The 22,645-nt window shown below is 27.4% G+C and overlaps 1 protein-coding gene across 7 annotated transcripts in view; it reads right to left on the reverse strand.

Annotated features, from left to right (window-relative positions):
• Positions 1-272: 272 nt before the first annotated feature.
• LOC145198360 (diacylglycerol kinase zeta-like) overlaps positions 273-22,645 on the reverse strand; it is a 28,300-nt gene continuing 5,927 nt past the window's right edge. For 5 of the 7 annotated variants that reach the window (XM_090079344.1, XM_090079346.1, XM_090079347.1 and 2 more), the window contains 31 exons: positions 19,195-19,369; positions 19,002-19,079; positions 18,496-18,555; positions 14,453-14,707; positions 14,277-14,351; positions 14,129-14,200; positions 13,927-13,974; positions 13,589-13,623; positions 12,574-12,634; positions 12,335-12,448; positions 11,378-11,448; positions 11,090-11,174; positions 10,893-10,971; positions 10,486-10,541; positions 10,054-10,119; positions 9,902-9,975; positions 9,778-9,820; positions 4,851-4,916; positions 4,576-4,746; positions 4,159-4,383; positions 4,011-4,056; positions 3,160-3,200; positions 2,963-3,036; positions 2,676-2,849; positions 2,142-2,198; positions 1,909-1,940; positions 1,789-1,826; positions 1,343-1,463; positions 946-1,103; positions 796-859; positions 273-713 (listed from right to left, as the gene is read on the reverse strand). In XM_090079344.1, coding sequence (XP_089935470.1) covers positions 661-713; positions 796-859; positions 946-1,103; positions 1,343-1,463; positions 1,789-1,826; positions 1,909-1,940; positions 2,142-2,198; positions 2,676-2,849; positions 2,963-3,036; positions 3,160-3,200; positions 4,011-4,056; positions 4,159-4,383; positions 4,576-4,746; positions 4,851-4,916; positions 9,778-9,820; positions 9,902-9,975; positions 10,054-10,119; positions 10,486-10,541; positions 10,893-10,971; positions 11,090-11,174; positions 11,378-11,448; positions 12,335-12,448; positions 12,574-12,634; positions 13,589-13,623; positions 13,927-13,974; positions 14,129-14,200; positions 14,277-14,351; positions 14,453-14,707; positions 18,496-18,555; positions 19,002-19,079; positions 19,195-19,369 — 2,767 coding nt within the window. In that variant the 3' untranslated portion in view covers positions 273-660. Of the gene's footprint in view, positions 714-795; positions 860-945; positions 1,104-1,342; positions 1,464-1,788; positions 1,827-1,908; positions 1,941-2,141; positions 2,199-2,675; positions 2,850-2,962; positions 3,037-3,159; positions 3,201-4,010; positions 4,057-4,158; positions 4,384-4,575; positions 4,747-4,850; positions 4,917-9,777; positions 9,821-9,901; positions 9,976-10,053; positions 10,120-10,485; positions 10,542-10,892; positions 10,972-11,089; positions 11,175-11,377; positions 11,449-12,334; positions 12,449-12,573; positions 12,635-13,588; positions 13,624-13,926; positions 13,975-14,128; positions 14,201-14,276; positions 14,352-14,452; positions 14,708-18,495; positions 18,556-19,001; positions 19,080-19,194; positions 19,370-20,189; positions 20,813-21,837; positions 21,985-22,645 lie in introns of those variants that run through there. The other 2 variants (XM_090079345.1, XM_090079343.1) reach the window with 2 other exon arrangements.

Raw genomic sequence — 22,645 nt, forward strand, 5'->3', positions numbered from 1 at the left:
TTTATTACCTATCTTTAAAAATGTAATTTCAAGTATGCATAAATGCTGATGTCAGAAATCTTTTTACCTATGTGGATTAGACGACCTTACAGACGACTTACGCATGGAGATTAATGTTGCTTGTTATGCTCCATGAAATACAGAACATTTTAAATGAGAAAATTGAATTATAAAAATATATTTATATAAATCTAATCTGGAGACAATTGGATAACTAGAAACGAGGATGAAAAAATAAAAAGTAAAAAAAAAAAAGAAAAAAGGAAGGCATATTCTGAAAATCTGATCTATAAATTTAAATTATTACAAGGGATACAAAGGCTAGTGTGGTTTTTTCTCACGAATATACAAAAGAATTCTTCGTTTTATGGGTGCACCCACCATCAAACAAGTTATTTTTGAAAAAAAAAAAAAAAAACGAACACAACGAACACAAAACAAGTCGAACAAGATGTGAACAGGTTTTAAAAAAACAGAGCAGTTTTTTTTAATGGTTTGTACCAAAAATAGACGAGGCGATCAACGCCACAAAATTATTTTTCTTTATCTAACAGTAGATATACTTTTGTTCATCCGCCATAATTTAGACTCAAAAGCTGGCACCAGAAGTACACCATTAATCCTTATAGCAATCAACGGCGTTCTAAACAAAGAAGCCATTCACACAGCAGTTTCGTGATCATCTGCAGCAATCAGTTGAAATCGTTCTTCTTCTGATAAAAAAAAAAAAAAAATTACTGAGGTTAAATAAAATACATACAACAATGCTGATTTCGAGTGAAAAAAAAATCTTACTTTCGAGATATTTCGCAAGTTCGTTGTCCTGCGCTCTCAAAGCTAACAGCTTCGGAGTGTTACCCTAAAAATAGAAAATGGTTCACAACAGGTTCACAACAGGTGAATTAAAACGTTTTCTAAAATAAGAAGTAAAAGCGAATTCTAAACCTCTGTATCTTGTCGAGTAACGGAAGCACCCGCTTTGACCAACTTGCGACAAATTGTACGCTTTTTATGTAAAGCCGCTAGATGCAAGGCAGTCTGACTCTCGTTGTCTACAAGATCAATGACGCTTGTGACGAGATCTTTATCCATTTGAGCTTGAACTGAAATTTAATTTAAAACTCTTTTCAAATGCGTATTTTAGAAAAAAGGAACCTCGACTACAGTACTACTTAGTCAACTCGATTCCATTTTTTTTTAAATGCACCTTCGGGCCACTCTTAAACAGTATTACCATTCGAAACGATAAACCTTTTTTGAATTTTGCTCGTAACTATTTTAAATTAATGTCAATAGTAAATAAATTTTGAGAAAAGGAAAATTAAAAAAAAAAAAATTGCACCTTCACGTATGATATAATCAACGATAGCTTTCCGGCCATTTATAGAAGCTAAATGAAGTGGGGTTGATCCAAAAGAATTACGCACCGACAAGCTTTTTACAGCTTCATGATACCTTTTAAACTATGACATTAAACGACATTGTAAAGAATGAATCATCACTTAACTGCACAATAATTTAAGTTAATATCACATTACGTTAATTCAAAACTAAGTTAGCTTCATTTTTTTTTTAGGTGCTTCATAATACATTTAAACACTTTAATGTGTTTAAGAAAACGTTTTATTGCTTTGTTATAAGCTTTCAGTAAAAATTTAAATTATTCTCCCTCATTCGCGGGTCCACGCACGCGTGAACATTATTAATATTTTTCTGAAATTACACCTGAAAGATCGACCTTTCTGTTTTTAGCTGTAATTTTCATATGAAAAAACTGCATACACAAACCTGAGGTAAGTTTCCTTTCTGCGCAGCATCAAGGAACGCTAAAAATGTAAAATTTAATCGATTATTCTCCTTTAAGTTTCAATAAAGACAAAAAGCATGTTGTATTAAAAGGTATATTACCATTTATTCGTTCGTTGTCGTCCATTAGATCGCTAAATAAGAAAACCACCATTAAAGATTTACGCTTAAACTTTCTTTTCAAGACTCCTTTTAGCATCATGAAAGACGCAATTTCTTTCCTTATTTTAACATCAAGATTAGACTCGCTTCAAACACAAACATTTTTTCACAAAGCAAGTTGTTTCTATAAAAGCCTTTACGATATCGAAAAAAGAAAAAAAAAAAGGTCTTACTCTGAATTTTCTAATTGCTGAGGTTGGATAGTTAGTAATGGACTTGAAAGACCAGCGCTAAAAAAATGGATAATAATAGGTAATTTATTGCAAGAATAAGGGGTCACATGTCTGTCGTTATTGTTTTGAAAACTTGCTAGTTTGATACTAATAGAGATGTCACTGTGATCGTCTTGTCAAATGTTTTTCAATAGAATTTAAGTAAATTGGGTCAATGTTATAAAACTTATGGCTTCGTTAACACTACGAATTTCGTAGTGTACTACAGAAATATCTTGGTGATTAAAAAAAACCGTATCTTAGTAATTATAAAAGAAAATCAGAAACTCTTAATTAGGCCACCTTTGATTTTAAAACAACGACAAAATTACTTTACAATTTTAGCGTTTTTCCCCCGCGAATCACGATAAACGTTTGCATAAATGCGTACGCATTTGATTTATAACAAAAACCTTGCTGTTCGGACAAAATTACTAATGAACAAATCGCACTTTTTAAAAGAATAACAAATTTAAGCAAAAAAAAAAGGTCAACCCGCAGATGTCCTCGCAACTTTCATCGCTATCACTTTCTGCAGAGCTGATATTTTTTTCATCTGAATATAACGAATTCTTTCTCTCACAATTCATTGACAGCTGATCATCAACAACAGATAAAGGACGTTTAAGAGAGGAACAGCTCGGGCTCTTTAAAGATGATTGGTTCACTCTAATAATATATTTGAACAGTTTAAAAAACTCTTTTTGAAATTTTTCACAGCTCATATATTTCATCAGTTTAAAATTATTCAGCTCATAATGTTGAAAAAATGATTCACATACAACGTTGAATCCTTCATAAGGTCCAGAACAAATATCCCCCCTTCTAATATATCTCCTAGATGTAACAAACTTTCCTAAGAGAAAAACAAAGTTAAATTTAAATCTTTTTGATATTTTGTATTTTTTTTTTTAAAAAATATAATAAATTTCAGACAAAAATAATAAGAAGAATAATGATAAGAATAAAAACAACAAACTTGAGCTTCGTCAATTCTATATATTCGTACTGTCCAAGTAGCTAAAAGTAAAAATTACATTTGCAATAAATAATAAAAAAAAAAATTAAAGATAGAATTTATGTAAGAAGCAGGCTTTTGCCAGAACTAAAAAAGTCGCAGGTTTGCGGTTTAAAGATGCAACACAATCACAGTTCCTAGTAGAAATCCACATCCGTAGGATGGTTTTTAGATTCAAAACCCAGTTAACATTTCATTTAACAACCACATGTTAAAGTTATGACATTGTAACCTGTCTCACTCCTTACCAAACACAGAATAGCCTCTCTACAGAGGCAAATGGTGCATTCAAAAGAGGCCAGGATGGTATTTGTTCCCCCCAAAAATAAAGAAAGTAAATTAAACAAAAAAGAAACAAAAAGACAAAAAAAGTTTTTCAAAATTTTTTTCTCAATTCAAACTTATTTCATATTGTTATACACCTTTTTTATTGTGTATTTAAAAAATGAGAACTTTTTATATGTAAAAACCAAAATGCATGACATTGGCTACTATCATATTTGAGAAAAAACCTTATTTGTTCATATAAAAGACGACCCTTTAAAGCAAACATAGGTTAGAAAGTTTATTAATTCCTTTCAAACAAAAACTCATTGTAAAAATAAATTTTTTCAGGTTCCTAAACCTGAGCAAGAAAAATGTATTGCAATCTAGAATTTTGCATAATGTAAAAAATAGCACGCAATCTAGCTCTCAGTTTAAAAAGGTGAAATACTATCATTTCCACTGGTTCCACAAACCTCAATCTGGCAAAAACCTGGTAAACAGTAGTTCTTTTAAAATTTTTTTAAACACAAAAATATTATAATTACCATCCAGGAAACACCATTCATCTCTTAAACGAGATTCAAATACTTCCTAAAACAAAAAGAAAACTCAATAGCTTCAAATGTTACAAACTGAATCAAGACACAAAAAGTTAATGTGTTACTAAAACATTTTTATTTGGGACAAGCAAACCTCTGTTTGCTTCATATGATCAAGTCTTTTACGCATATCATCAAGTTGCCATTCTGGGTCAATATTTATAGAGCATAACTCAAGCACAACTTCTTTAATTTCATCAATATCATATTTCACTAAACTTGCATATTGATTAAATGTAAGGTAATACAGTTTTGTACTAAATGTTTTTGGTGTAACTTGAAGAGGACTAATCTCAGAATGGTACAATGAACGCTGTGGCTGAAAAGGAAATAAAAATGGGACATTTCAAAAAATATAAATTACAAAAAATATCTTGATTTGTTAACACTTTACCTGTTAATTAAGAGATTACAACATAAGATTGGGGATTACTGAGGTTGCATATTGTTGTTTTATAATTAGTATATATTCATGTTTAAGTTATTGCAAGTAGTCTATTCAAATAAATACCTTTTTTTTTGTAATCATATTAGCTTGGTTTCTCCTTTTTATATGTATTTTAGATGGATTTAACCGACATGGTTCTCCATCTACTTGCATGGAAATTTTGGTATTTGTTGTTAAAATAGCAGACTGACATTGACTAATTCTAATTCCATGGCCTCCAACTTGTGTGGCAACCTAAAAAAACAAACTATAAACTGTTTGGTTTTCTTAAAAAATAAATGTTGCAATATTAAATGCAATTAAATCAAGATAAAAAAAAGAAGAAAAAATTATCAAACCATTGATGTTGATGTTAAAGCAATAATTTCTAAATAACCATCATCGCATGTTTGCGGTAAGAATTCCTACAAAATAAAGATTGATATTTTACTACAGTGTGTCCAGAAAGTTTAAACAAGGGAAAATTTTTTATGATACCAGTTTAAATTTTTATTGATAAAATTGTCACAGAAAAAGATTTTTTTAAATCTTTTATTATTAACTAGAGTAAGAGTTTCTCTATTTATTGGCACCTTTTTTTCTACCAATCCAACTCCTTTCATGCTCAATAGGATTTAAATCAAGCGAACAAGCACACCAATTCTTTGGTGTGCTTGGTCGGCTGATTTTAATCCTATTGAGCATGTATTGAGTTGGATTGATAGAAAACTTACAAAATGTAAGAGAAAACTTCAATTGAAAATCTTAGACAACAGTTATTAAAGATTTAGGCAGAATAGCCAAAGGATTATTACATGAGATTAAAGTCCATACCTCATCACATCCAATTATGCGTAAAAGCAAAAGGAGGATACTTTAAATATTAATTTTTTCATTTTTTTTAATGTTTTTTTGAGTAAATTCAATTTGTTTAAATCTAATGGCCAGTTTTTGTAAAACCAGTCTAACAGTTATTGCAAAATTTTTTTATTTTGTTAATTAGAGCTTACTAAATGTTGCTTAACAAGAAATTTTTAAAAAAGCTTTTATTTTGACAACTTTGTCATCAAAAAACTAGTTCAATATCGTAAAATAATTGCCCTCATAACTTTCTGGACACACTGTATATATGAAGGGCTTATTGTGAAAGGATGACAAGCCACAAAAACAAATATTTGAGAAAAATAACTTTTAAGTTTTATTTAAATCTATAAAATCAGTGCTTACCTATTATTCTCTCAAATTTATACATCATAAAAATACTAATGGATATTATATATTGGACAAAAAAAGTAAATAAAAATGCGAAGTAATGTGGAAAAAATAAATTTTATTGAAAAAAACTGTGGCTTGTAATACTATTGCGAAAAAATAAACACAACTAATCTAATTTACATATTTAACAATAAAAATCACTTTAATCTAAAATAATCTCAGGATCTTCTTCTTCCGTCTCTCCAATCATGGCTTGTAAATTGTTATAAAATTGGTGGTGTATTGGCGGTATATACGGCAATAGAGTTTTAACATTGTCAACCTTTTTCTTTGATGTTTTTAAAGATGTTATATATTTCTGCTCTAACTCAGCAAGTGATGTCTGCAACGATCTTTCTTTCTTTGCAATATTTACTTGTTTGTACTCATCTTCATCAACGTCATGTTTGATATAGAAAACCTTAGTATTTTCTGCATTAAAGTGATAGGAAACTGCATTAGCAAAATCTAATCTTTTACCATCGTGTAGTTCTTTTAATATTTGCAAGAATAGGGGCAAAATTTAAAAAATCTGTTTGCCTTGTATCTGTTACTTCAAACAGTGTTTTTCTGTTTGCTTTGCTAATATTATCGTGCCATTCTGCTGGAGAATAAATTTGTGGTACATATTTTCTATGACATTTTTCTATAAGAGCAAAGTCTCTATCCGAAGGAAGATGAGTATGGCCACTTATAAGAAAATTATGAGTTATACTTTTAAATTTTTTCTCTTTTACCAACTGTAACCAGAGAGCCATCAGTAGCCAATTTTTGTTTTGTCTGGGACAATTATCAGTAAAGATTATTAAGCCATCTACTTCAGTTATTTTGCTTAAATACTTTAAAAGAATGGATGCTACTTCGTCACTTCCTCTTTTTGCTATATTTTCTGTCCATAGAAACATGTGACCCTTTCCCGCTGTGCAATCATGTATACCCAAATTGTACATCCATATTTTTCTACAATAAAATGCTGGACCAGTTGTTAATTTTGGAAGTGGCAAAGCCTGTTGTAAATTGAAAGTTATTACTAATTTTCTATTATTGTTTTTTGAAACTGCCATTTCCAATTTAAGCTTTTCTTGCATAGCTAGGGCCTTTGCGTTATGGAGTCTAAGTTCATTTTGTAATCGAATCAACTCTTGATCGTTGGCAACTATTCTTTCTGGCTCTATTTTAACATTGAGTTGATCACAAGTTTTGCAGGTGTCCGATTTTGGTAATTTAAAACCAATATTTTATTCTGAATAAAAAATTTTTCTATAAGTATGCTCTAAAACTGGTTCAATATTTTGTTGTATACACCAGGGAAGATAATAATCCGAATAAAGACTTGATATGGTCATATCGCAGTTCAAGTATTCTTTGTGTAAATTTTCAGTTCTACTATAATGACTTTGATATTTTGGAATTAAATCTATATGGTTTCTAAGACCTGCTTTTTTTTCTTCACTCACTTTATTGGGTCTGTTAGCATGTTTTCCTCTTTTATCTGTGTTTGGTATAGAAATCCCTTTTATCTTTTTTGAAACAATATTGTTCAATCTGTCTTTTAATTGTTGCAATCCATGAACATTTAAGAATTTATTTTTACATGCTTTAATGCTCTGGCCATTAACATTAATAAAATAATTTGTGTTGTAATTTCTACTAGACTCATTTCTTTTTTGTGTGTTTATTTCTGTAAGACCTTTTCTTCTGAACGATATTTACGCATCCAAATAGATAACTGTTCTGTAAATCCCATGACCATAAATTCCAAAATTCATTAAAAATTTTTATTTCAGCACCCCCTAATTTTTCCCTAAATTTATTTTTACAAACACAAGGTGATCCTAAGGTTCTAGCTGGAACTAATTTTTTGTTTTATCGCTAAAATATTCGTGACCCAGATTTCGTTGTGTTTTTCTATTTATTCTTGAATAAGTGCTTTCATTTTTTTGTCTCCAGCGACTCTTAGGATTAGGTTCCGGTGTTTCGACTCTAACTCGCTTGCAGGCTGTTAATTTAGGATATTCAACAGAATCTGTAACATCTACAGATTTGTTTGGGGTGTTACTCTAAAGTAAATATACAATAATATAACAAGCCACAATATTGAACTATTTCACTTGTATTATAATATTAAGTGCAACATAATAACAAGCCACAAAATAAAAATGTTTACCTGTTGATTTGAAGCTATATTTTCAATGTCATCAGATATATAGTCTTTATCAGCATCACTATCATCAAAATCACTACTTGTAGCACTATTATCACTGATATTTTTTTAAATCAGCAGAAACTGTTTTAACGTGTTGACGTTTCGGCGCCATTTTGTATGGCATGTCATTGTATAACCTCAAAATATCCTAATTAATACATTTTGCAGATGATTTTATAATTTTATAGCTCCAATTTTAAGAATTATGCCTTAATATCTTTTTGGCTATTGCGTATACTATTTATGATTATAAAAATGATAACTCATTTTTGAAAAAAGTGTGGCTTGTCATTGTTTCATAATAAGCCTTTCATATACTAGAGCTCATTTTTTAGCACAAAATTTTACATCATACTCATGTGCTTTATGATTTTTCAAATGTTTTATACTGGATAAAAAAAACAAAAAAAAAAAAAAACAGAACTTACATATTTAATTTTTTTAATTCAACAAAATATTTAAAAAATGAAACAAAAACCTTTTCAGTTTGTCCCTATTTTTTCATTAGTAGAAATTCTTCAGTCAAGAAAAATGTTACAGATTTTTTATCATAACTCAGTTATTCAAAGTTTGTAGCAGACCAACATTTTTCATCATTCAGAAATGGTATATATCAACAAAGTTCTTAAATTCCCTAATGGAATTCCACCAATGATCTCAAAACTTGCCCCACCTGGCCTTTTTTCTTCTTGACTCTATTCAAAGAAAAATGGGATGTTAAACTTTTCATATTTTATGAAAAGTTGAAGACATTCTCTTTCACCTAAAAAGAATCAAGAAGCGCACCTGCAATTTTTTATTTTTTTTTCTGATACTTGGAAATCCATTAAACTATTGGGAGTTATAGAAGGATGGAGATTCCATGGGTAGTTGGTCATACTTTTCAAGGATTTTTTTTGCAAATTTAGAGCTACACTTTTCAAAGGCTTTCACTTAAAGGCAGCTTCCAGTTCTAGACTTGGCAACATATTATTAACTGAAGATCATTTTGCATAAAACAGTGCATCTAAAACTTTGAAAAGCATCAATTTGATTTATTAGAGCTGTTACTTGTTACATTAAATGGATTACTGAAAATTTTTAGTTTCAGAAAGTTAAATGGATTGTGAGATGAACATGAGAAACATGTTATGGTTGTTTGATTTCTTTTAAACCAGATAAAAACAGACTAACTTTGCTAGTTCAATACAATCATCTCATGGCAGATCATTCTCTTTCAGAAGATTGTATTTGTTTATACAAAAATGATCATAAGGGATAGGCATTAAATATCAGAGAAAATACTAGGCAAAATTGCCTTTTTCTTAGTTTTACAACTTTTAAACTGATTATCTGATGAAGAACAAACATCTATTGCATAAGTTTATAGAAGCTATGATAGGATAATATATTTGTTATAAGGATAATTTTATTATTAGCTTCTTCATTTTTATTGTAATTGGAATAACTTAATATCAGCTGCTTTGTTCGCTACTTTTATTGCTAAATTTAAACTTTATTTTAATTAAACTATATAAAACTTAAATGAACCATGAAATAAACAATAAATATACCTCTACCTACCTACAATTTAATTATTTCTTATAAAAGCATAAAACATTTCAAAAACCATAGAGCACATGAATTCTAAAATAGATGATTGCACACTAAATTTTAATCTTATTTCACACTCCCTGTGAAAAGTGGCTGGGGATCAGTTGCAAACAACTATTTAACCCTGAAAATTTGTACACATTTTTTGAAGGCACCAAAAAGTATTAATGTGGGCTGAAAAAATACCTTAAACAACTGCAAAAACAAACAAAAAACAAACAAAACATATTCACTTCATTTGTTGGATTTCCCCATGGACAAGTGCCAGCACTGTATCTACAATAACAAAAGTTTTAAAAATGTTGCAAAAATTTTTTAAAGTTTGAGCAAAAATAAAGGTAAATATACTTGACTTACGAAGAAATATTTAAGAAAATAAGGCAAAGTGGCTTTAACTCTTTTATAGCTTGCGTTAAATCCATGCCATCACACTAAAAAAAGGAATTTAAATTACATAAAAAATAATATTCTAACAGAAATATTTAAAATGACTTTTTAAAGATTCTTACAATAATACAATCAATGCATTTATATAAATCATTGCTCTTTCTGCGAATAATTTTCTCGCTTCCTTTCTAAAACAAGAAAAAAGATAATATACACATAAATCCCAAATCGTTAATACTCATGTAAACAAACACAAAACAATTCACACACAAATTTAACTTGAGTTGGATTAAGTTTTAAACAAATTTGGCATAAAAAATTTCAGGAAACAAAAAAAAATAACATTTTCATTTTCAAAAAACTCAAATCAAGATATTTATTAATGAAATAATATCTATGCTTATTAATTTCTGTCAGTGCAGAATAAATTCCATATATTAGTAAATGTTAACAAATTTATTCACAAATACCATATCAATTGTTAATATTTGTTTTTTTTTTTACACTGAAATTTAAAGATTTTCTTTAACATTTTGAATTGGTAATAAATCTACCTTTCCATAGAAATATAAGTTCTTTAGCCGACTTTTAAACCTTTCAGGATTCGCCTCTAAAAGATTAAGAAGCACCACATCAAATTACTATGCTACTAAGATTACACATACATACATAACGCAGATTAAGAAGCACCACATCAAATTACTATGCTACTACTTTAAAGTATAAAACAGATTTTAACAAAATTCTTAAAACTAAATTAAAAGTAAAAAACATTAAAAGTCTTAAATGCTAGATGTGTTTAAAAATCAGATCTAGAATTGCTGTTCAAAATTATTATTTAATATATTTGCATGTTATATTTAGACTTCCTTTTCTATCCTACTTATTTAGACTGTTCAGTCTCTCCTAAATGTAGGAGAGACTGAGCAGACTATATCTAATAAAGAAATAAATTAAAAACCTCTAGATTCATGAAATTCCAAGCATACATCAGCATCTGCTCCCATGCTGTAGTAATTGTTCATCACAGACAATGGTAACTTAAAAAGTCATTAGATCTATCTGACACTTTTTCAAAAATAACTTTAAGTTTTTTAATAATAAAATGAACAAAGAGTATAAAAAGAATATAAATAGATAAGTTAGTAAAACAATTACCTTTGATACTGAATTGTCTTCGCTATTATCTTTTTCACTTAAATTCTCATGTGATGGAATGTTTGGATAAACATCAATAGACCATCTATATATAGGTGTTTATAATAGTAGGTGTTTACAATAATAGGCTTTTATAATAATAAGTGTTCAAAAAGTGCTTATAACAATACGTGTTTTAATAACAAAAGCAAAGCTAAGAAAATTTTGAAAAAGTTCAAAGAATTTTTAACTTGAACAAAAACAACTCAAATTGAACTTGAATGGGTGTTTTTATCATTGAAGCTATACCTATCCAACTTTTGCACTTCACCTTCTTCCACATGAGTAAGAATCTTGCTTAAGGGTTCATCTGTATATCCCTTGAAAATATTTTTAAACATGTATATATATTTCTGCTATATATGCTATATATGCTATATATCTGTTTACAGTTATAAAGCAAAAAGGGAAAAAACAAAAGTTACATCTTTTTGACCGCTAATAAAAATGATAAGAATTTAACATAAGAACAGTGCACAAAACACTTAAGAAAAAAATGCCTTTGACAGAAATCAACTTTTTAAAATAGAAAAATACATTCATTTACTTAAAGCCAAAAAAATGTTATAAAGATAGAACTATAGTTTGTCAAAAAAATGTTATAAAGATAACGATAGTTTGTCAAAATGACAAGGAAGAACATTTTTTTTGGCAAAGAATTAATTACATATGGAAATAATACATGTGGGAATAATCATAAGATACTATAATATCACTATTTTTTAATCAATTCTTGTACTTATGATAAGCAATAATAACAAATTTATTCAACTTCAAACCCAAAGATGGAACAACATAATCAATTCATTTTGTAATATTAACGAGGCATATAATTGCAAGTTAACACATTCAAATATATTTACTTGCAAATATATATTTTAACTATTTTGGATACGCACTAAAAACTAAAATCAAACGGTGTAGGCGGTTCTGTTGAATACTTTTTAAATGATTTGGGTAACATTGTGATAGTGGTTGATACTGCTTCCAATGCTTATGCCTGGGAATTGAAGAGAACCTTACACAGAGACTCTGTAAAAGTGTATCTCCAATTGGCTCTGTTAATATATTTAATAAAAATTATATTGCACTGATGGTGAAATTATATTTCACTGATGGTTGTATTGCTTGAATTTTTTAACAAAAAAATCTGAATGTAACTTTAAAATAACCAACCTAAAAAAATGCTCAACTTAATTAACTTACAGCTCCCCATCCAAGAAATCTTGAAAGGTCATTTCCAGTGCCTAAAGGCAAAATAGCAACAGGCGGAGCAGGAGTCACCTTCAACTTATCAATTTCTGATAAGATCCAACCAACCTTATATTATAAAATAAATGGAAATTAATTTTAAAATTTCAACTTTTTCTTTATCTCTAAAAAAAATTGAAATAAATATCTTTTTTCAGTTAACATTTTAATAATTTAAGGAGTCAACTACTTACAGTTCCATCCCCTCCACATACAAGAATTCTTATATTGGGTACTTTTCGAAATAATTCAAGACTAAAAAAGTGCAGAAAAAGAGGTACTACCTGCTTTTCTACACTGAAGTATAGAAAAGCAGGTAGTTTTCTAAATATCTTATATAATTGTGTATAAGTCAAAATTTTAGGTTGTTTGGAATGGGTTGTAAAAATGACCTTAGCTTTAACACAAAGTCAACTTATGATTTTTAGTAAAACTTTTTAAACTTTTTAACTTCAAAAAAACTAAAATCAAAAGTAAAATATAGAGATAATAGAGCTTTGTGTTACTAACTTTCAATATATAGTTAAATCACATTTACATTTGACTAGTAAAGAATATTAGATCAGTTTAACTAATTTGCCCTAATTTAAAAAGCTTGGAATAAAGCTACAGTTTAATTTTAAAAAATAATTTCTATTAAAAAGTTTTCTTGACATCAATAAAACTTTACTGGTGGTTTCTATATACTTTATAACTACTTGTGGTTTCTGTAAATTATTCTTGATAATTTTCTGGTAACAAAAATAGCAGCAAGAAAATTTACATAGCTTTGATAGCAAAAGCAATGTGTAAAAAAATTTTATAATGAAGTTCACTTATTTCTTTATCAATCAATTCAAGAAAAATAAGAAAAAGAAAAAAAAAAAAAAGATAGTATTCTGTGGAAAATTCACCTATACATCAGTTATAAAACATTAAACAAGTTTTTTTAGGTTAAAAGTAAAATGGTGGTAAACTTCAACCTTGACTTACACACCTTATATAAAGTAATTCCTTCTTTTTAACACAATTTCAATTCCATATGCTAATACTCATTAAATTATAATAGTAAGATATAGTAGTAATTATAATAGTAAGATATAGTAGTAATTATAATAGTAAGATATAGTAGTAATTATAATAGTAAGATATAGTAGTAATTATAATAGTAAGATATAGTAGTAATTATAATAGTAATAACTATATTCAAATGTATATTAACAGTTTTACCCAAACCTAGGACCACCTTTAGATAAATCAAAAACCTGTAAATATAAAAAAAAAGTTAAATAATTGACTTTTTATTTTAAGCTACTGAACTTAATATTTTTAAAAAAATAAACAATTTTTACCAACTGAAACTCTTTTTGCAATTTTTATGTTAATACCATATTTTTAGTATTTTGTTTGCTTACTATATTTTACATTCTTCACCTTTTTTTATTATGGACAAGAAATTACTTGATCTTATATTTTTAAACAATCCTTTAATTAAATTACAATTCTTAGCTGTACAAACAAAAAAATATTAAACATAAAAAACTAAAGAAATTTTTGAAGCATCTCACCTGTCTTGGATTTAGAATATATTGATATTTTTCTAAAATTCTTGTTCCCTAAAAAGCATGAATTTTAATAAACCAACACCACTATTAAAAAACTTGACAAAAAATACTTCAATCTTAAATCGACTAAAAAATCAAAAAGATAATTGAACGCTAAACATTTGATTTATAAAATTTCTTTTTCACTTTTATATAGTAAGTCTACCTCATTTCCACCACTTTTAGGGTTCACAAACACAAGCAAAAGAATTTTATCTTTTGTTTCAATAGGTTTTATCTAAACAAACAACATATAAACTTGAAATTGCCCACTACACTTTAATCCAACAAAAAAGAGCATAATAAAAACTTACCACAAAAGCTCTTCTTTCTTTGCTAGAATGTCTGCGCATTGAAACTCGTCCACGCTTGTTGTTTGTTTGTGAATACTTGACAGATTAAAGAAAATTTAAAGAAAATATCAAATTGAACTGTAAGGTGGAAAGTAAAATCAAAAAGTGCAATCAAAATAAATATAGAGATAACTAACTTTGCGTGGTGGCAATTTGACCACCCATGATGGAGGTAAAATAATATTTTTATGTGTTCCCAAATCACAGGCTTCGAATATTAAATTCTTTGGTCTACATTCTTTAGTATGGTAAGCTAATTTACACCAGGAGCAATTTTGTGCAATAATTTCTCTTTGTGTTTTGTATGATAACATAGATTGAAAATTTTTCCCACAAGTATTACATCGGCCATGCAGTTTACGATGGCCAACAATATGATGAAATGGCAAACTCTAAAAAAGAGTAAGAGTGTAAAAAAAAAAAAAAAGATCAATAAGATACTAATTGATAAAAACTAAAACTAAAATTACAACAAACACAATTAATGATTTTAATTTTTAGTTGTTTCAAGTATTTTTCAGGGGAAAATATGGATATTTCTTAAAGCTTTAAAGAAAAAAATTGGTAGAATATATTTCTTCTCTCATTCTAGTCAACATAAAACCTAAAGTGCAAACCTTCTTGTTAGGTAATGGCTTTATAAATGATGGCTAATATGTTTAAAATTTTCATCATAATACTATATTGTGTTGAAAACATTTAGCTTTTTTAGAGACAAATCAAATACAATTTAATTATATAAATTAAATTTATAAATTATAGAACATGTTTAATAAATCATAGAAAGATTTTCTTAAATAATGTAAATTGTTTTGATTGTTGTATAAATCTTAAGCTTAAGGAAAATATTACACAAATCATAAACAAAAAAACAAAAAAAAAAAAAAAAGTGGATTTCAAACTAAATTATAATCTAAAAATAGAAGGCTGTTTTAAAATCTGGTAACATTTCAAGGCATGAAACAAAGTTTTAGGAAAACTGTTAATACTTCATTTAACAATTTTTTCCATATCCCTAATAACCTTATCCTTTTACTGAAAGTGTATCAAGAAGATTTTAATATATACACTACCGTGCAAAAGTCTCCGCTCATTTGTAATATTTCAATAAAGTAACAAAAGTTTGCAAGAAAATTGCGTTTATTTTTAATTGTTTATTAAACAATGAATTAGACAGTAAATACAATACATTTTAGGATGATTTTAAATATATAAAATCAAGAAAATGTTAATATACAAAGTTGTAAATGTTAAATTTTATTTTCATCAATATGAGACCCCTTGGAGCGTATAACAGCAGCACATAATCTTGGCATTCGGGCTAATAATTTATTCATGGTTTCCGCTGTTATCTCATTCCAAGCTTTTTGCAAACGTTCCCATAGCATTTGCTGATTAATAAAAGATGTTTCACCTGCTTCTCTGATCTTCCGATCCAGTTCATCCCACAACTTTTCGATGGGTGATAGATCTGGTGATTGAGGAGGCCAAGTCATAATTTTGCAAACTTTTCCCCTTTCTTTTAGTTTCAAATAATTTTTGCATAATCCAGATGCATGTTTTGGATCGTTGTCCTGCTGCATGATGAATCCTTTCCCAATTATACGAATACCAGATGGAATCGCGTGCTTAACCAAAATATTATGGTACATGTGTTTATCCATGGTAGATGTGATTTTAACTAAATCTCCAGTTAACCCATTGCCAAAACATCCCCAAAGCATAATATTACCACCTCCATGTTTTACAGTACTTTGTATACATTGAGGAAGCACTCTTTCATTAGGTAAACGCCTAACATGCACGCGACGTCGGGTACCAAAAAGTTCGAACCTACTCTCGTCTGTCCATAGAACTTTCTTCCAATCTTCTAATCCCCAATTTTTATGCATTTTTGCCCATTCCAATCTTTTCTTCTTATTTACTGCCCTCAACAAAGGTTTACGTGCAGCAATGCGTTCAATTAAGTTGACTGATCTTAGTCTTCTTTTTACAGTATCAGTTGATACTGGCTTTACCCTTGTTTTGTTGAGTTCTGCTGTTAAAATTGTGGCTGGAATTTTTCTATTTCTTTTGCTGGACACAACAATAAACGTATCTTCTTGCCGTGATGTAACTCTTGGTCTTCCAGAACGTGATCTGTCACTGTTGGAACCAATATCATGCAATAGTTGTAGAGCATATCTCACACCTGATTCGGATATTTTTAACCTGGAAGCAATTTTTCTATATGAATAACCTTCTTCACGTAAAATACATATTTTGCCACGAAGTTCTTCACAATATTCTTTCTTTACTTTCACCATTTCTCAAATTCTTTATTAAATTCAAGACATTAAATGCGCACACTAATGCCATTTTCAAGTATAAATATAAACATAAGTCTATTAAAAGCAACCAATTAAAATTACTGAAAACATCCTTACCATGCCGGAAAGTATCATGCTACTGTCAAACCTAAGCTTACAAAAAATATTTTGGTTAAAACTTTTGTGCAGTTTTAAATTTAATAAAGAATACTGAAGAACTTTATATGTATTTTACGTGAAAAAGGTTATTCATATAGAAAAATTTCTGCCATGTTTTTAGCAGCAGAACTCAACAAAACAAAGGTAAACAAAATTATTTGAAACAAAAAGAAAAGGAAAAAGTATGCAAAATTATGATTTGGCCTCATCAACTTTTTATATTAACATTTTTTTAAAATCATCCTAAAATGTATTGCATTTACTGTTCCTTGCAAATATTACACATGAGCGGAGACTTTTGCACGGTAGTGTATATCAATAATAATAATAATAATAATAATAATAATAATAATAATAATAATAATAATAATAATAATAATAATAATAATAATAATAATAATAATAATAACAACAACAACAACAACAACAATAACAACAACAACAACAACAACAACAACAACAACAACAACAACAACAACAATAATAACAATAATAATAATAATAATAATAATAATAATAATAATAATAATAATAATAATAATAATAACAATAATAATATTAATGATAAACTAATTTACTTAAATATATATTAAAATATCAATTTATATTAATATATATTAAAATATTAATTCATATCAATATATATTAAAATATTAATTTATATTAATATATATTAAAATATTAACTTATATTAATATATATTAAAATAATAATTTATATTAATATATGTTAAAATATCGATTCATAAAGAATAATAATAAAAAAAAGGTTCACAAGCTTTGTAATACCAATAAAAACTATAACTAGAAAATATTAATAAAGTAAATTCATGATCTTTTCAATGTGGCATGAAATCTTTTTTCAATGCTTTTACTAGATTTATTAATTTTTTAAATAAATTACTTCACTATATACATTTCTACAGTGTACATAAACAATTGTAATAATGTAACAAAATGACAGGGTTGCCACCAATATTAAAGAACAAAATTCCCTGATTTTCCCTGATTTTTTTGCTAAAATTTCACTTTTTTCTCCCTGATTTTCCCTGATTTTTTGATAAAACTTTGCTTATCTACCCCTAATATTTCCAGCATTCAAACACCCAAACTTTACTTCCTAACCAAACTTCTTCATTAACCCCAGAGCATTTTTATCTCTAAAAAAACAGATACTATAATCCCCCAATGAGTAATAAACCAATCAATTAGTTTGAAAATTAAAATAAATAATCAAAAGTAGAATCCCATCAACTTGAACTCTGAAGGGGTATTTATATATATATATATATATATATATATATATATATATATATATATATATATATATATATATATATATATATATATATATATATATATATATAGCATACATACATATATAAGCAAATGTAAACAAAATCTGATTAATTTTCGCTGGAAAAGGAAAATTTTTATTAGAAAATATTTCAAATCATTAAAGAAAAAATAAAAGTTCCCTGATTTTCCCTGATTTTTTCCAAAATCAACTATTTCCCCCTGATTTTCCCTGACTGTATCTAAATTTCCCTGATTTCCCTGATTTGGTGGCAACCCTGAATGATCTCTTATTTAGTAATGCAATGAAATAATGAAGAATATCCTTAGAGCTAAAAATATTGAAAAACATCACAATATTTATGTTTAATTTCATTGGATGCAGTAATATGCAATTGAAGTAAGCAAAATACTCACTTCGACACCACCTTTTGGAGTAGCTTCTCTGTAAGTTGGCCTACATTTAGGAAGATCTAACTAAATGAAAAATGTATAATGCTTTATTACAAAACTAATGTACAAATTTAAACTATTCTTTATACCTGTTTTTTTTTTTTTTTTTGGGCTCCTTAAGATTGAACAAATCTCAAAATATTTGTGCAAAATCCTGGAATAAATTGAGTATTAGCATTTATACATTTTTTCAAAATGTATAAATACCAATTCTCAATTGTTTAAAAACATTTACTGATCAAAATTATATGACAATTAAAGACAGAATACAGAGTACAATAGCAAAGCATATCAGACTCAATGACACAACGAAGAGTCACAGTAATGCAAAGTCTAATTACTAAAACAATTATCTTGGTAACCTTACTGTTTTTTACTACTTGTGCTATGTAAAGAAATATTGTAAACACCAGGAACTTCTAAAATACTTTTTTTTTAAAAAAAATAACTATCCTGTAAATTAATCTCACCACACCACATTGGTTTTCAATGCATTTTTTATGTGCAACAAATTTACATGCTGTACAGCGCTTCTTTGAACCAGTTTTCTGGACAAAAACAAAATTTAAATAAAGTACTAGGAATATACTTTTATCTTATTGTTTATCATTTCAACTAAAAACTTTAAAATTCATAAAATTTCAAACTTAATTTCCAACACACTTTACAGTCCTGCAACATACAACCACCAGATGTGTTAGTGTCATGCCAAATGTGTGCTCCATTAACAGCTTGCACAGTCCAATCAACTTTATCTGAAAATGGTTTTAAAGGTTCTGCCCACTTTTCATTATGATCAGCAGTAGATACTGTGCCATGTGGCACGGACATAGCCTTCCTAGATATAAAAATGACCATGATAAACTCAGGTGCTATTTTGCCTGTTGATCACAAATAAGTGTAATTAATAAGTCAATATTAAAGTTTGTAAAATTTGCATTGTGTTTTGATGCTGTATTTATAAAAAGAGCGTAAAAATTTCAGTAGGTAAATTTTATGATGAAGGGTAAACAAGTAGATCACAAAAACATTTTTTGACTTAATACTTTATATAAATAAAAAATAAAAAAAAGAATCAATGTTTATCACTGTTTATTAAAATTTACTTGTTATTATAAATATATATGAAATAATTTAAGATATTTTCAAAAAAAAAAATTACTTTTAAAGTCTGGTATCTATATTATGTTAAGTTAGTTCCTTTCAGGATCTGTATGAAAAGTGGATATTTTTTTAATAAAAAAAAAAAAAAAATGAAAGACCAGTCTTGATAATTTGTTTCAAAAACACGAGAACATTGTATATTTTGTATTTAGGCATATATATTATTTAGGCATAAATATATACACACATTTATATGTGTGTGTATATATATGTGTGAGTATATATGTGTGTATATATCTGTGTGTGTGTGTGTGTGTGTGTGTGTGTGTGTGTGTGTGTGTGTGTGTGTGTGTGTGTGTGTGTGTGTGTGTAAGTGTGTATATATATACACACACAATTATGTACATGTAATAATTAAAAATATTTATTACACAAAATATGGTATACAAAAATATATCCAATATTATGTGTTTGTGAAAGAGAAAAATGAGAAAAAAGAGAAAAATGAAGAATAAATTAGTGATACACGGGAGCTTTTCACATATTTAACTTACATATCAGTGGAACATTCTATTTCTGCTGAATTTTCATACTCATTAGAAGTTGCATAATCAGCAACTGAGGAAGTATTATTTATTGCCATTTTTGTCTCTTGTGAATTATTTAACATATGAGATGTAAGTTTTTTAAGAAAACTTGAAAAAGTTGATGACAATTTTTGTTTTTCCACATTTATATCATCCAACAGAGGTTTTTTAACTGCTGCAGCAAGATCACTTTCATTTAAGATTGCTACAGTATGTCTTCTTCTTTCATTTGATTTTGCAAAATGTGACATGTTTTGTTGTTGTTGTTAAATAATATCAAAAGATGTCAACATTGGTAATATGCCTGTCATCTTTTTAAATCAGTATCTAACTGCAAAGTTTAATAAACCAATTAAATGCAACAGTTTCTAAATACCAATTTTCTTTTAAAGTTATTTGTCTGTGCAAAACAAAAAAACAAAAAAAAACTTTGCAGCAAAATCTACATAATTAACTTTTTAGATAAAATATCTCAATATGAATTAAAATTCTGAAACAATGAAAGTAATTGGTTTTCATAAAAACATCAATACAGCTTTAACTCTTATATTAGGCAACACAATGTATGTTTTTGAAAGATAAAATTCTTTAGGCTCAGACTTTCGCTTTTGTATGCATTATTGTCATGCAATTTGATTGACTTAAGGTAATTGTTATAAGTACCACTTTAAAAAAACAATGTTCTCATATTACTTAGAAACCTTTAACGGATAAACAAAATAGTTATTGAAAAAAATATTTTTTCCTGAAATAAAGCCCAGACAATAATTTGCTGATATTAGGTTTTTTTTAGTTTTGGTGGTAAACAATGTTAGTTTACCACTTAACAAAAAATTAATTTTAGTAAGAAAAAAAAAAAAAAATTTCACTTCTACAAAAGAGAAACTAATAATGAAGGAACAAAAATGTAATAGAACAATAAAACAGTTACAAAATAAATAAATATGCCATGGTTTTGACATGATGATAGAGTTTATGTAGAATATGCAGGCAATAGCCTAGTAAAAACTAGGCTAAAAAAAGCAAGAGTTGATAGTGATAGTCATTTAAGACAAAAAAAATTATAGTAAAAGCAAGAAGACCATATAAAAAGAAAGTCATAAGAAAGAAATTGCAATAAAAAGAAAGTAAAATCATAAGCAAGAAAACTTAATAAAAAGAGAGACAACCTGCATTTTGCATGCAAAATGTAAATGAATGAAAGGTTTTGAGCATAAGTTTTATTTGAGCAAGATTTCTGTACATGAACACCTTTTAGACAATTGAAATTTAATTATTTTTCATTAATTTTACTAAAATGATTAAGGTGCATTATACATTTTTTTAAAACAGCTTTTAAGTTTGGTAAGCATATCAGTCTATAATTTGGGGTATTAAAGGATACTTTGTAAAACACCATAACAGATTACACCAGTCACTAAATCAATAATTTACACTCTACTTTGAAATAAAAAACACACATATACATCTTTATAGTAAATACAAATACCAAACAAAATTTAATACAGGCATGTGTCTATACACTGTGTTTTTTTTTGTTTGTTAGTTTGTTTGTTTGTTTGTTTTTTTGTTGCTTTTTTTTTTCTTTAACTTTTAAGGCTTTTAAAAAAGATACCTTTCTTTCCCCAACCAAACCAACTTCTGTGAAAGAAAAACTTTTGAAATTTTTCTTGCTATACTCATATTAACTCAAAGTTCAGATAATCTTAAAAAGTTTTAAAATTATTTATTTGAAAGAAAAACAAAAACTAAATTTTTGTTTATAAAAATGATATAAAAAAGATATAAAGTTTAAAGAATTATGGTTATTATACAAAACAAGATTTTCAAAACAAATGAAAAACTGTTGTTGAATATAAGTAAAAATGAAATAGAAAAATAAATAAAACATTAACACCTACTCTATAATAATAAAAAAGTAAAAAAAAAAAAAATTTTAATAAAAAGATGTACAACCCTTACACCAACTTTTAAAAAATGAAAGTATTTCAAAATTTGTAATAAAACCAAACATAAAGAATACACAAAAACCTCAAAAAAACATGAGAAAATTGAATTTAATAATTGAAGAATAGAGTTATAGATTGGTGGCCAATGTTCAATTTTATTTTAAAAGCATGTTTAAATAATAAGATATTTTTTAACTCTTCAAGAAAGAATTAACAAGAAATGTCTTTTAACTTCATTAAACTTGCAACTAATGAATCTTATCATACTAAATCTTTAAATACAGTTACGTAAATCTATTTCTAGAACCAAAAAGAGGAGGGAGAGGGGATTTCATTTCATCTTATCAAATACTCCATATATAATTTTCTAAACTATTTTTTAATAACAACCATCATAATTTTAAATAAATATATCAACTTATACAATTTAATATTTATAAAAAACACCTATTAAACCCTTTTAAATATAAAAAA

This window comes from Hydra viridissima, unplaced genomic scaffold, assembly GCF_058129835.1.
Source record: "Hydra viridissima isolate aposymbiotic clone 2 unplaced genomic scaffold, HvirCarnegie_v1 scaffold_2, whole genome shotgun sequence".
NCBI classification, from domain to species: domain Eukaryota; kingdom Metazoa; phylum Cnidaria; class Hydrozoa; order Anthoathecata; family Hydridae; genus Hydra; species Hydra viridissima.